General features: G+C 42.8%; 1 protein-coding gene across 16 annotated transcripts in view; it reads left to right on the top strand.

Annotated features, from left to right (window-relative positions):
• Positions 1-14,266, top strand: part of ADGRL3 (adhesion G protein-coupled receptor L3) — a 493,129-nt gene that overhangs the window by 431,274 nt on the left and 47,589 nt on the right. For all 16 annotated transcript variants that reach the window (XM_058025189.1, XM_058025176.1, XM_058025182.1 and 13 more), the window contains 2 exons: positions 4,657-4,723; positions 6,123-6,214. In XM_058025189.1, the coding sequence (XP_057881172.1) occupies positions 4,657-4,723; positions 6,123-6,214 (159 nt within the window). The remainder of the gene's footprint in view (positions 1-4,656; positions 4,724-6,122; positions 6,215-14,266) is intronic.

Raw genomic sequence — 14,266 nt, 5'->3', positions numbered from 1 at the left:
CTAAATCCAACCCTCCTGTAACACATTCCCAGATTACATAGACAGGAACAGGCAGTTGTTCCTCCCTCTGTTGCTTTACTCATCACTTGGTGCTTGTGATTTTCTTGAAGTATCCCATGTCCTATTATTCATATTGGCATTTTGGAGTAGCTACTTCATAAAGATATTCTTATACACTTATAATTAATTCAAGGATAGGGATTGATCCTTTTCCTCGTTCTTTGTGTTTGTTTGCTTGTTTGTTTTTTTGTTTGTTTTAGAACAGTTCAAACCCCTTATATTAGGAGATTAATTTGCTTTTGTGACTAAGCAGCAGCAAAAATTCCCTTAAAAGATCATCCCATTCAGGCTAGCTCAACTGTGTTTGAGATAAATCAGAAATGTTGCATCTCACCTTATTCTGATTCTAATCTCTTAAATGAAGATGAAAAGCAGGAAACCCCACTGTAGATAGTGTGGTTCCCCCACATTGCCAAAGAGATTCTGGCAGTGCTCTCATAAACTTCCAGGTTACTATTTCTTGCAGGCCATATCTTCAGCTGAAATGGCCACAGCTCAAGTTAGGCTGCAAAAGAGAAGATACTGGTATTGTACTTAAAATAAATAAATTAAAAGATAAATAATTTGCCTTATCCCATGTGTTAATTAAGTCCATCCATTTCCTCAATGGATATGATGTCAAGGGTCATGGTTGGCAATGCTGCAAAATGCAAAGAAAATAGTATAGAAAATAGTATTTGCATTTGTAGTTAGTGTTTGAAAATAACTTGCATCTAAAATTCAGTAAAAGCTCAATTATGGCTTTAGCGGCCTTTGAGAAGACTTATGCTAGAAGCAGGCCATCCCAAATCAGCAGCAAGAAACTATTCCATATTTCCATACTTCCCTGGGTTTTATATCAAAGCCTCTCACAAATTGAAGAGGAAAGCAGCTACGCTTTGAGTTGTTCAATATATTTTAGAAACTTGTAGGTATATTCATTCACTGGTGATCAAATCCATCATGGCAGGGATCTCTCTTTTGTCTCTCCCCCCTTCTTCCCCCCTTTTGGAATGCTATAAAGCAGGATATACATGGTAAGCAATCCAGCTGTCAGAAAGCAAAATGAAAGCCCTGTGTATGTACACAGCCTCCGAGTCCATCAGCCAGGCGCCAACATTTCATGCATGTAAATGCTGCTCAGAAAATAGCATCTAACAATGTGCTCTGTCTTGGGTGGCTCCACTGAACTTGTTTTATTTGCAGTGCTGCTGCCAGCATTTGGAGGAGGAAGCGTGAGCTATGTGGATGCTGAACTCCATTAAGCAGAACCTATATGGCACCCTTGAAAGGCATGTCTGGTGCATGCATATCCCATTGCTGCACCCTGACAAGGAGGCTGTACAGCCACATGAAACAAACCACTGAGCTCCCATGAACAACATGATATGTTTAGGGCTCTTCAAATTTTATGGTGCAATGGCAGCTAATGATTGTTTATTGGTTATATTTAAGGCACACCGGGGTAGTTTAGTATTTGATTTCTCTTCATGCAGAAAATAGAGTAAACTCTTTGTAGTCTTTATTACTTGGGCAAAGCCTTAGGTGAATATTGTGAGTTGCCACTGTGGAAAAGGAGGAAATTAAAAAGTAAAGGAGAGCAGTGCCACAGAGCTTGTCAAGAGAAGTGAATGCATTGGGGTGACTCCTAGAAGAAGCAGTGGGGTTTTGAGCAGTATTCCCTACATATGCACATTTCCTGATAATCCCTTGCCTTGCACTGAGCCCTGAAGGCTCAGTGTTTGCTCAATGGCAGCACAGCCTAAACTCATAATGTGGCAAGTCCGTGCTCACAGCGCAGCTGCTTGTGGAGGGTCACAAGTAACTCAGCAGCCCAAGATTAGCAACTCTGGGAAGTGAGTTGCCTGATTGCTTCCTTGTTTGGAGGAGCTCATTTATGCAGCTCATTGTGCGTGTGGGTTTTTGTCTTCTAAGGCAAGAAAAGCTCAGTGTGGTACTTGTCTGATTAGCAATTTACAGCTCCACAACGCAATTGGCGGGATGCCTGTGTTTTGATGTTTTTGGTCTTAATTTGCATTTTTAATGAGGTATGACTTAAACAGGTTCAGAGTTTCATCTCTTCCTGATGACCACCAAGAACCCCATTTCTTTTTAAGTCCCCCAAGGCTGAGTATTGTACACAGTTTCATAGAAAGGCAAATTTTCCATTCAAACAAATAAAAAATGACATTGCATTCTTTGAAGTGTGCAGAGAGGCCTAAAAAAGCCTTCTCTGTTTCTCACAAGCTGTGCTTCAGCTTAGGTGAAGGCATCTCTCCTAGGGCTCCTTTTGCTCCATACCTGGCCCCCGCTTACCCTGATGGCAGGACCTGGTTCCTCTGCTGTTTCTCATCCACAACATCCTCAGTTGTTTTCTACAAATGAAGAGACAGATATTTTAGGGGAGTGGGGTGGAAAATTTCATTCTTTTTGCTGTCTGGAAAAGGTACCAGTTGCTTTGCTGTTCTTTGCTGAGCCTGGCACAGCTTTTTGCTCATTCTGTATTTCAGCTTTCCCTGGTTTTCCCCATGTCCCAATCTATCTGCATTCAAAACCAGCTGCACCAGATGTGACTGAAGGGTGATCGCCGTGCTTCAAGAAGTAAAGAGAGGGTTTATGTTTTTCCTCTTCCCCAGACTTTCCAAGATCCAGGTCACTCTTTATGCTGAAGGAAAACTAAGTTGATGGTAACTAAAATACAGTGTTCCCAACTTCTGGGCAGCAGGGGCTAGGGGTTGTTTTGAATATTAAACTGTCAAAAAAAAGTTCAAAATATTTTGATTAAAAAAAAAATAAAACCCCCACAACCCTCTGAGTCCTCTCCCACACACCAGCACTCATTATCAGTAGAAAAAAATGATGGGGCTGCGTATTCTGTGATTTATATGCAGCAGCTGAGGCATAAGCACCAGTTACTCATTTTTCCTGAGGGGGATGGGGTAGGTATAAAGTCTGAAACGCCGTGTAAATATGTGAGCTGCTGCTATGCGGACATCCTTGTTTCAGAATGGGGGAGCACTTTTTACAGGGACTTCATTATCCTTGAAACCTCTATTCCTTTGTCAAATCTAGTTGCAATTGGGTGACATTTCAGATAGCATTATGGGTGATACACAGATGTCATGATGGCATAAACCTTTTCCTGTAGGGAATCAGACTCAAGTAGTTTCGAGTCACTCATGTTGTTCCATTACCAGCTGCATCTAAATCACCTTGAACTTCAGCAGCCAGGGAGGAAACAAAATTTCCCAGCAATAGCTCTGAAAGCCTCTGTTTGCCTCTTGCATTAAGATTTTGCTGCTATCACGTGAGGATTCTGGATGAGCAACTGCAGAGACAGTTCAGGAGTGACAGTTAGGGAAGTGACAGTATTTTAATTTGTGACAAATAGCCTTATGAGTGTGTCTATATATCAATACATCTCCAACGCTGATGAGACCTGAAATTTATATGGTCAGGAAGGGAAGTGAGAAGTTTTCTCTGCATATTTGAATTTATTCATATTTTGGCTTCTCCCAGCCACAGAGGTTCAGGGCATGCTTTATTCTCTCATCAGGCATCTCCTGCTGATCATCTCCCCTGGGGCTGCTGGCACAGACCTTTCTGCCTGTTGCAAAGTCCATTGGAAGGGAAAAAGCATTAGGCACATACACTAGAGCTGTCATTTGTGAGAACTGCTATCTCCACCACCATGATAAATTCATATATACAGTTCCTGTCACTTGCCTAATCATGAAATTCTGTCGGATGTTTAGTAGAAGAGTGGTTTTATGCTTTCTCAGTCCTTTGTGTATAAACGGAACTGTGATTTGCAGCATTGCAAAGACGACGAGATATTATTTTAAACATCATGTGGAACTTTCTTGGAATTTACATTTGTCTGTCTTGTAACGAGTCACTTCCATTTTATCTTCCTGTCGCCTGGAATGAACTAGGAATGGAAATGTAATTTCCCAGGGGCTTTAAAAAATGTGGGGAGTATTAAATGCGGTTGAAATTAAGCGATTAATAATTTAGTTTTAGGCCATGAATCAACTTCTTGCGATAGCGCAGACCATATGCAACCCTGGAAACATTAGTGGAAACAAAATACTCAGGAGGTTCAGGGAAATAAAACACTTTAAAGGGGAAATTGCTGAACCTAATTAAACCTCAGTCTTCTGTTATCCAATTCATGCTTCCTATTTGCACCAAAGTTTCTCTGATGTACTTGCTAGAGAAATGTCATCTTGCTTGACAGCTGACAGCTTGCATTGCATCAGAGCTGGAGAGCAAAGAGCAGCACAAAGCAAAGAAGTTCTGTGGATATTCATCAGACCCCTTCCTTAAAAAAACCCACAGTTTAAGGAGTTTTTCCAACAGATGCAGAAGGCCTAAGCAAATAGGCCTTGTGCCATTTTCTCCCTGCTTCCTCTAGAGGTAATTATCTTACTCCATCAATAGCGCTGTCAGAAATTGGGCACATAATTCAACATTTAAATGAACAAGCAATGTAATATTTCCTGTCTCCCACCGGCGTGTTTTGCAGCTCACATTCTTCTCTGTCACTCTCTCACTCTTGATGTATGTCCTGGGTGCAGTCCTTGAATGCCTTCTCTCCCCTGTGTTTCATTACAGATGTTGGCTCCGACTTGACACCTACTTCATTTGGAGCTTTATAGGACCAGCGACCTTGATAATTATGGTAAGAACTCCTAATTAACTACTCCATCTCTCAGGTCAAGAAATAAAACTTTTGCTGTCCCTTTTCTCTTTATCTTTAATTTACACAGATTAATTTGAGAAAGGAATGTTCTTCTCTGACCCTACCTGGCATAGCAATTAGACCCTCATTATGAGAGGCTCTTGGCATTGCAAAATACTTGATCAAAATGGACCAGAGAGCTTCAGAACAGGCACTTGCAGAGTTTGGTTTTTACCATTGGACATTTAGAGATGCCACTCACTGCTCACACTCCTTTCAAATTCCAGAGTGAAGTTTTGCATTGATAATGCAAAAAAAAAAAAAAAAAAAAAAAAAAAGGGAAATCTGGGAGCAGGGGAGGGGGGGATGAAGAAAAGTCCAAACTGGAAAAGAAGTTTGTTGAGGGTTTTTCCTAACCAGCAGAAGTTGAAACTTGTGTGACTTCATATTTAGCACATTGCCAGCATATCAGCTAACACAGCAACAAGGTAGAGAACCCAACTTCAGAGACAGCTGGAGTTTTCTTATACTTTAATCGCTACAATATGGCTTAAATAAACCATCCTTTGTTTTGACTAGGCTACAGTTTGGCTAGCACAGAAAACCAGGCACTCTGACTTCAATGCAGACATTGTCTCTGCTGCTTCTGCTTCTCCTGCAACTTGGGAGCCATTTCAGCAGCCTTCCACATCAGGAAGGGGGCCATGCCACCAACTACAGCTCTTGGGGTTTTTTTTCCCCCTTAAGCAATTAATTCATAAAAAGATATCTTCCCTATTTGATTATGTCTCAAATCCTAGACTGGGCTTTTTGGGAAACTCCTTTCCAGGAATTGGCCGCCTTGTGAGCGCTGAGGCATGGAAACACCATCGCATCTTTTACAGAAAAAATCAAACAATTTTTTATTTTTGTTTTTCAACTTTGCATTGTGCAAAGTACAATCAGTTGTGCTTTCCCTGCCTACCTGCCCCGTTCTGATGTGTTTAATAGGTGTATTCACCAAAAAAAGATGCTTTTTTGCTTCATTACAATGGGGCTGGCTAAGCAAGATGCTGGGAGTGACTTTTCACGACTGTACACGTTTCAGACACAGAGAAGCCCTTACTCTTTTTAATTTTCCATACTGCTCTTTGAAGCAGTACCGTTGAGGTTAGAACCAGCCTTGTATCAGCAGTGCCACAGCTGTGGTAAGGCTATGGCATCGCCGGTCCTGTAATCTACAGGCCAAGTCACCTTATAAAATGCTTAGAAATTCTCTGTCATTCAGTCACTATAAAGCTGTACCATGAGCTAATTTCCTACAGTAACCCATCTGTTACAGAGAAGGAGCTGACTTTCTCCCCACCCTGTTGTGCTGTGTCACATAATCCTTTTTTTTTTTCTTCCCCCTCCATTACAGCTTAATGTCATCTTCCTTGGGATTGCTCTCTATAAAATGTTTCATCATACTGCCATACTGAAACCTGAATCTGGATGTCTTGACAATATCAAGTAAGTGGTTTTTCTCTGCCTGTTTCTGTCTTTTGCTGTTTATTCCTCATTCCTCTGAGGTGCGAAACGGGGGAGCCAGCTCTGGCAGCAGCAGTGCTAACCAGGGATAATACCTTGGGCTATGGCACTGCAGAGTGGTTTCTAAAAGACACCAAGTGGCGGATGATGAAGAACTATACTGGGATTTGGCTGCATTTGTTGGCATTTTCCATTCAATTTTGCATGAAGGAGGCAAAGCTACATTTTCTGTCCTTGAAGCAGGTAACCTTCTAGTCTACGTAAAGGAAATTATGCCCAATAATTACCAGCTAATTATTGCAGTCTCTACAGGGAAGGTGTTGAAACAGTTGATTATTACTACTTCTGTGTGCTCTGAGGGCAGCTGCCTTACTTGTTTTCTGTTTGTTTTGGCCCCTGACAGATTCCATGACCCAAATTCTCCCCCGGAGTCTGATATTGCTTTCAGCAAAGTTATCCAGGATTTTCCTGGGGGTGCCCACATCAGCAGGTGGATGTGCTTGCCAGCCAAAGCATGTTTTGCCCTTGCACTGGGTTAACATCTGAGCCTGGGTATCTTACTGTCTAGCAAGCTGCTTCATTATATTGGTGGGGTATTAGTCTCTGTCAGTGCCGGTTTATTCAACTACCTCTGCCTTTAATTACTCTCTTCAAAAACACAAGCCAGATTTCAGGTGCAGCGCATGATAAGATTGGGAGCCTGCTAATTAATAAAACCATCTAATGAGCTTCAGGAGGAGGAAATTGTTGGGAGTCAGCGCTTTACTGCTCACCCAGGAAAGGAGAGTGTGGTGCAGCACGGCTTGAAGTGGGTTCTCCTCTCTCATTCGTGGTAGGAGAGGGAGGAGTAAGGGGAGCTCTTTAGAAGATGTCTGAATTGCACACTTGCAAGGCACCTCTCAGCAAGGCTGTTGTTCTTACTGCTGAGCTGCTCTTGCAGATGCAGCTTTAATTTGAACCAGGTCAAAGCCCCCCAAAAAAGCTTTCTCAGCAGGCAGGGCTTGGTGTGCCATTGGTGTGCCATGACCTGGCATGGTCCTGTGGGTGGAGTTTTAGTGTCTTAGGTGCAGCTTCTCCCTCAAGGGTTGGGAGGAAAGGGAATTGGAGTCTGCACAAATGCAGGAGACCCCAGTGAGCTCAGAAATCCTCAGAGCCCTCGTTCACCCAGGTTACAGGGAGTCTGCTCTGCAGGAAGCCTCAATTCTTCCTGCCATTGCTCTGCTGTAAAATGAAATTAGAGGAGAAATCCCTCCTGGATGTCCAGGATTGATCCCAGAAAGAGAGTCTGTTATTTGGTCTTGGATGAGGCATTAAAGGCATGGTACATTTAATAATATTTATTAATATGGCTACTTGTCATGCATTAGTGCTGTGGGATTGCTCGCTGAGAGCAGTCTCTTTAAGATTACCCACACAAAATCATCTTACAGTATGACATTTAAATTAAAAACTGGGAAGAAGAAAAACAACAAAACCCTTATAATTAAAGCAGAAATAATAAATGCCTACTGAATAATCTTCTTGAGCTAATCTCTGGTATCTTTGTTTAAAATGCCAGGAATTTATACAACCAGTTGCATCAATTATAATGTCATTGTAAAATATTTTATAGGCTCTTTGGCAGATGAGTGTCTATTCCTGATTTGACTTCATTAAAACGTTTTGAAAACACAAGCAATTAAAATACTTTTTAAGTATGTTGCTGATACTCTTCCAAATGCATTGCTTCATTACAAATTACTTTTTATGCTTGAGAAAATAAGAGCAACATAATATAAACTCGGGAAGACCCCAGGCTCACCCCAGGAAGTTTATCAAACCAGGCATTTCAGAACAGACTTGATTGTAATTTCTGAATACCTAAGCAGGACATCATTAACTCTCTAAATTCAAGACATGTGTTGTCTTAGTGTTGGGTGTGCTTGAGTTAGGAGGAAGTACAGATTTGTAACAGAGAGGGGAATTCCCTTTGGAGGGGGGTTTCCTAGGGAGGAAGGGGCTTGCAATCTTGAGAAATTTTTCAGTAAGATCATAGTTGTCCTCTAGATACAATCATAGTCTTGTTGGAGGTAAGATCATGGAATTCCTGCAAAGTCATTGGCTCTAAGTCAGTTGCAAAACATGGATGTGTTACAGCAGCTCTGGAATAAAAAGCCACAGAATATTTATTTCACAGGGGACCACAAAGATCCTATCTGAGCAACCCTCCATGGGTCTACAGGGTTAGTGAAAAGGCACCCAGGTCCCAGAGCCTTGTGTCTCGTTGTATCAGTTTATATTTAATAAAACAAACCAAACCAAGGGCCTGCATTGGAGGGCCCCTTGCTGCCATCTGCATATGACAGCTTTACAGCACATGGAGAGCTGAATGAGAGCTTGTTCTCCCAGCTCATTTCCTAGCATTACTCTGTGTTAGGCTGTGGTGAAGCTCTCGCAACATAAATCCTGAGCCTGTTTAACAACAGCAAAATACTTGATTCCCAATGGCAATGTAAAAATAAAGGCCATAAAATATTTTAATAGGCTGTTAATAAGCGCCCCTGCAATCTGGTCCTTGCCTATGTCACTTTAAAGGTTAGAAATACATTATGAAGTATAGAAAATAGAGAGCCAAATAACTCCACTTAAATTAATGAACTTGATAAGGGATCAGGTGTCACCTGGGATACCTTTAATTACTGCACCAACAGAAAAACCTTTCAAAGGGCAGTGCCTGAACCAGATGTTGTGTGGCTGATAGATTTGTAGGCACTGTGCAAAGTTGTAAAAATAAACTTCCCTAACCTTCAGGAACAGTCCCTGGATTATTGTACCAGCGTGGGAGATTGTGACATTCCTGCGGTGGGGCACTGGTTACCTAGGGGTTACCCAGCAAGAGATTTGATGAGTACAGAGCTGGTTTATTTTTGTCCTTGTTAATTTTTCTGGCTTAGCCCAGCATTTCAGGAGAGAAGTAGGGTGGCCACATATGTGGGTCCTTCACCCTGTGCCAGTGGCATCCTCCCTATATGACAGGTTGGTACTGAGCCAGTTCAGTGGGTTGTGCCCACTGAGACAGCAAGATTCATGCTCTAGTCCTGCTTTTGAGGCATGTAGCCAGGAAAAGATGTGAGCCTGTGTATGTGGGATATGTTGTTCAGAGCTGCAAGAGCTTTCTGTGCCTGCCACTGATTGCAGGAAGATACTGGTCTCCATTTCATGAGAGGTACCATCCCCAAAAGTAGCATGCTTTTACCTAGGCCCGTATGAGGAAGTTCTGCTTGATGTCGTCTTCAGTATATTTACACAGAATTTTTAAGGATTCATCCAGAATGGGGATCTCTTCTGCCCTTTAAAAATCTCTTTAGTATGAAGTGACCCCAAAAATCTGCCTCTGGGGTGGTGTGTGTAGCTTCTCACCATGCCTCCCCAAACACACACTGGGAGGGGATTTTCCTTCCCAGCCTTTTACTGTGGCTTTTTCTGGGTGCTTGAAGTCCACTGTGGCCATTGCTCTTTCATCTGTGTGTGGCTTGTTGGCAAACACAGGTGAGCAGAGACGGAGAGGAGCATTGTTTAGTCCTTGGCAGCTCTGCCCAAGTCACACATACCTCACTCCTGGCCTATCTGAGGCTAAAAGTGGGATGCAGAGGGTGCACAAAAAGGCTCTTGAGCACAAACTAATTTACTATCAACAAATGTACCCAGGAAGATGCTGTTTTGGAAGATTGATTCCCCCAGCCTTTGCAAGCTTGCAGGGAAGGCTCATCTTTCAAGCCAGGGACTACGTAAACTTTTTTGGATGGCGAAGGCCTGCTGTGCTGCTTGCACCTGTAGCCTGTGAGGTGGAGGCTGTAGGCATATCAGCGCAGTATTGATGCACTCTTGCTAGCAGATGGTTCCTCATGAGGATGTGTTAGCAGCTGGAATTCTTTGGAGCAGCTGTGAGGCTGTTTCACTGGAGGTTGCTGCTGTGTGGAGTGATTTCTGGAGCCGAGCGGCTCAGAGGCTCTCCTTCGTGCTTTTCCATTGTGCTGGGAAGATGCTGGATGTGCAAAATGTCTCAGATTGTCACAGACAAGACTACACTGAATCTTTTTCGTATTCACGTTCCTGTGGGAAGCCTTATGTGACAACAGAAAGTACATTATATTTAAATAGTCCAGCACAGCTCTTCCATTATCCATCCATCAGCTCCTTTCCAGGTGGTCAGGTGTGCACTGTAGCAGCTTGCACACCAGGTTTCCATCCACCCCACGCCAGATGCCGCAGCACAACAAACCATCCCCATTTCCAGATGCTTAACCACCATTCTCTGTGCAAAACAGGGTTTCAGGCAAAGCCTTTGCAATGCATGGCAGTGCAGTGCTTGTTCTGCAGCTATTTAAATACTGCTCATTCAAATCATCCTGGTTATAGTGAAGGGAAAAAATGAAAAGCTACACTGATGGTAATCCAGATGCACTCTTGAGGGTATCTAGTGAAATCTGAGCTCTTGTCTTTGCTGCAAGCTCTCATTGTGTTAATGACATGGAAAACTGCTGGAAAATTGGGAGGGGAGAGAAGTCATTCAGCTAACAAAATTCAGGTCCTACAAGAAAATTAAGAGGGTTCATCAATGGGGGCCAAGCAGCTGCTGCACCTGAAGTTACAGTGGACTTTTCCAAATGGCTGGAAGGAAGAGGTTCTTTCTCAGCAGAGACCAGAAGCCATCATGTTCTCTTCCTTACAGACAGGACCTTTCCTTTGAAGTTCCCACAGGCATCCATCCCTTCTCTCCCTGGTGCTGCCTGGCTGTGGCTGAGTCTGTTAGTGTTTCCCCAGGCCAGAGCAGACTTCCTGACATTCTTCTATGCTGTAGTATGTGGCAACTAGATTTTATTTTGTTTACTTTGGAAGAGCAGCACATCAGCTGTAGCTGCCAAGAGCAGTTGCAGACCCACGAGAAAGAAGGCAAGAGGCAAAGGGCTTTGCCAGTTTGTTTCCCTTTCTGTCCCATTTTATGTGTTACTGTCTCAGTCAAGGCCTAGCTTGGGTTGTGCCATAGACCACCTGCATGCTCTTTAGAAAGCACAACATGTGAGGACCCCTTCAAAGAGGAGTGTGTGAGGCTGTAGTCCTGGGTTTGTTGGAAAAACTCATTTAGTGCAGTAGAAACTCACCTGAAAGTTATCCTGGAAATTTAATTTTCTTTCCTTCAGACAGGGAGGCCCAGGGTCTTAGCTAGGAGCACCTTTTGTTGCAAAAGAGGCACTATATTAATTAGGGACCTTGAGATAGTTTAATCCTGGCATTAATCACTGTAGTTGTGCTGCAGTTTTCTTCCTCTTGTGGAAACCTGCTCCCATCCCATCTTCCACAATGGAAGATTAAAAATGAAATGAAATTGAAGAAGAAAAACATGGAATTCCGTAGAAAAACATGTATTTATTCTGAGCACAGGAGATACTGTTTTTAGGCATTGTGACCACATTCACAAGAGCACATGCTCAAATCCCATTAATAGGGACAAAGCAGAAATGTCCTGCATTGCAGCCGTCAGAAATCAAACCTCAAATGACCAAAACGAGCCCTCCTCAGCTTGCTGGCTGCCATGGAAGTTTCAAATGGCCACGGCTAAAGGCACACAGCCCTGAATTAAAGACTAAGCAAAATTGTATATGTTCTCTCAAGTTTCTGAGTGGAAACAAAACTCACACCGTACTCCTCTACTTTGTAGTATTTTTCCATAGAAGTCTCTTGCTCAAAGGCTTGCAAGAAATAAATCTCAGAATGCACAACTTAACAGCCAAAAGTGGGAGCCAAATGTAAAGATTTAACCTTGATTATTACTATATAAAACCTTGCAAAGCTCAGTCTGGGCTCTTTCAGGGAGTCTGGCCCAGGTTGTGGGAGGTGAAGGATGGGGAGCACCAGGCACAAAACTGAGAAGCCCCTTTTGAAGAGATGCCTCTTTTAAAACTGTTGCCATAGCCCGCTCTCCCCATATGTTGTATGGGTGTAAGTGATTATCTGCTCTTTTTCGTGCTTCAACATATGTACTTTATTTAAAGAGACATGACTAATCCCAGCCTCCAGATTAGCTTGTTGTTTCAGTCCTGTGGGTTTGCTTAAGCCATAAAAAAATCCTGAGTTAGGTAGAGAATTGAAAACAAAGGTTAAATAGAACTTCCAAAAATCATCTGCAGAAATGTTTAAATTAAATCCTTGATTCAACACAGCGGTATTGTGCTGGCAGGAACAGAGGTTTACCAGTCTAGTTTTATTTACTCAGCTGATTGAAATGCAGAAAAAAGTAAACATCCTGGGTTTGGTGCAGTGGGGAATGAGTTAGACTTTTGAAAATGCAAGATTTTTTTTTTTTCCTCCTTTGATATGAAGAGCTTACATTACCAATGAAGAACAATAATTTGTAGCAGGTAAGCTTTTACTAATAGAAGATTAATTTGTGCTTTGTTCTAGCCATTTTAGAAACAAAACAAAGTAGGAGACAATAAGGATTATTCCAGCTTTTTCTATGGAGATTTAAGATCCTCTATTGGTTTCCAGATCTTCCTTGTTTAATCATAAAATGCTCCAACTTGGAAATAGTTTGTGATGACAAAGGGTCTGGAACTGAATATTGCATTATATTCACCCAGAGGACTGGACTTGCAGAACAGTAACACTTCAATCCTTCATTACCTCTGGGTTTGTGGTTGCTTGGGAGGGCAGAGGGAGGACACAGTACAATGAGAGGGCCCAGTTCTTGGGAGCTTGCCCAGCACAGCATCTAGGTGCAAAAGGTCCATTCCTTTATCTTCAGAGTTCTCAGATTCGTGGAGTAAGGGCTGAGAGTCTGGCAACATGAGCACTCCCTATTAGGAGCAGCAGGTGTGCAGAGGAAGTTTTCATGCACCCATGTCCTGACTGGACATCACCTATAACTTAAATAAAATAACAGTGCCTGTACAGAGGCACTGTTTATTTTTAAATAAACTTTAAAAAGATTTTCATACAGCCCTACTAAAAAAATAGAAAGATTAACTGAGTGGGCTGTTCAGGAAGAGGACACTGAAAAATCTCTCCTTCCCAGCCGGCTGTGTTATATGCAGCATTTTTGGACTCCTCTGACTTTTGGGGACTGCAGGCTCAGAGCACAGCAGGTCCAGGGATGGTTTCTGGAAAGGAATCATCCATGGAGAGGATAATCTGATCCTAGGGAACCAAGAGGACTCCCAAGGCAATGTTTGGTCTGCATAAGCTTGGATGAGAAGCAAGTGTGCTTAGAGTGCTTGGGACATGCAGACAGCACATTCTCTGTCACCAAAAATCTTAAGAGGAGTGTTTTGCAAGGATAACCAATTATTTGGACACTTTGGAAGATGAGGAATAGCTTTTTCCTCCTTTGTAAAACCTCCCCCCCTGCAAAGTTTAGATATCAGCCATGGAGTACTGAACTGGGCATTGGAAACGTCTTCCCTCATTTTCATTGTCCCAGAGTTCAGGCCATGATCTCTGTGTTTCATATGGTCTTTAGAGTGAGCACCATGTCTTCACAGCCTGATGGTCAATGAATCATAGATTGATAGAGTATCTTGAGGATCATTGAAGTCTAGCTTCTGATTCTACACAGGAGAACACTCAAAAGGCATTTTCTAAAGGCTTCTTGAGCTCTGTCAGGCTTGGTGTTGTGACCACTTTCCTTGGGGAGCCTGTTCCAGTGCCCAAACCCCCTATGGATGAAGAACCTTTTTCTGATATCCAATCTAAACCTCCCCTGACACAATTTCTGGCCATTCCCTTGGTCCTGTCACTGGTCACCACAGAGAAGAGATCAGTGTCTGCTTCTCCTCTTCCCCCCCATGAAAAAGCTGCAGCTGCAGTTGTGAGGTCTCCCCTCAGCCTCCTCTTTATCAGGCTGAAGAAGCCAAGAGTTGTCTCACATCTCCCTGGATCCTATGTAAGAGAGCACCCTGCCTTTTAGTCTCCTGGTAACTCAGTGCTGCTCCAATGTAACCTTCATCTGCATCTCTGCATGAGCAAACTTGAGCAGGCAGCAGAAAGCAAACCCAG

Source organism: Melospiza georgiana, chromosome 5 (assembly GCF_028018845.1).
Source record: "Melospiza georgiana isolate bMelGeo1 chromosome 5, bMelGeo1.pri, whole genome shotgun sequence".
Classification (NCBI taxonomy): Eukaryota; Metazoa; Chordata; class Aves; order Passeriformes; family Passerellidae; genus Melospiza; species Melospiza georgiana.
This window is presented reverse-complemented; position numbering and strand designations above follow the sequence as displayed.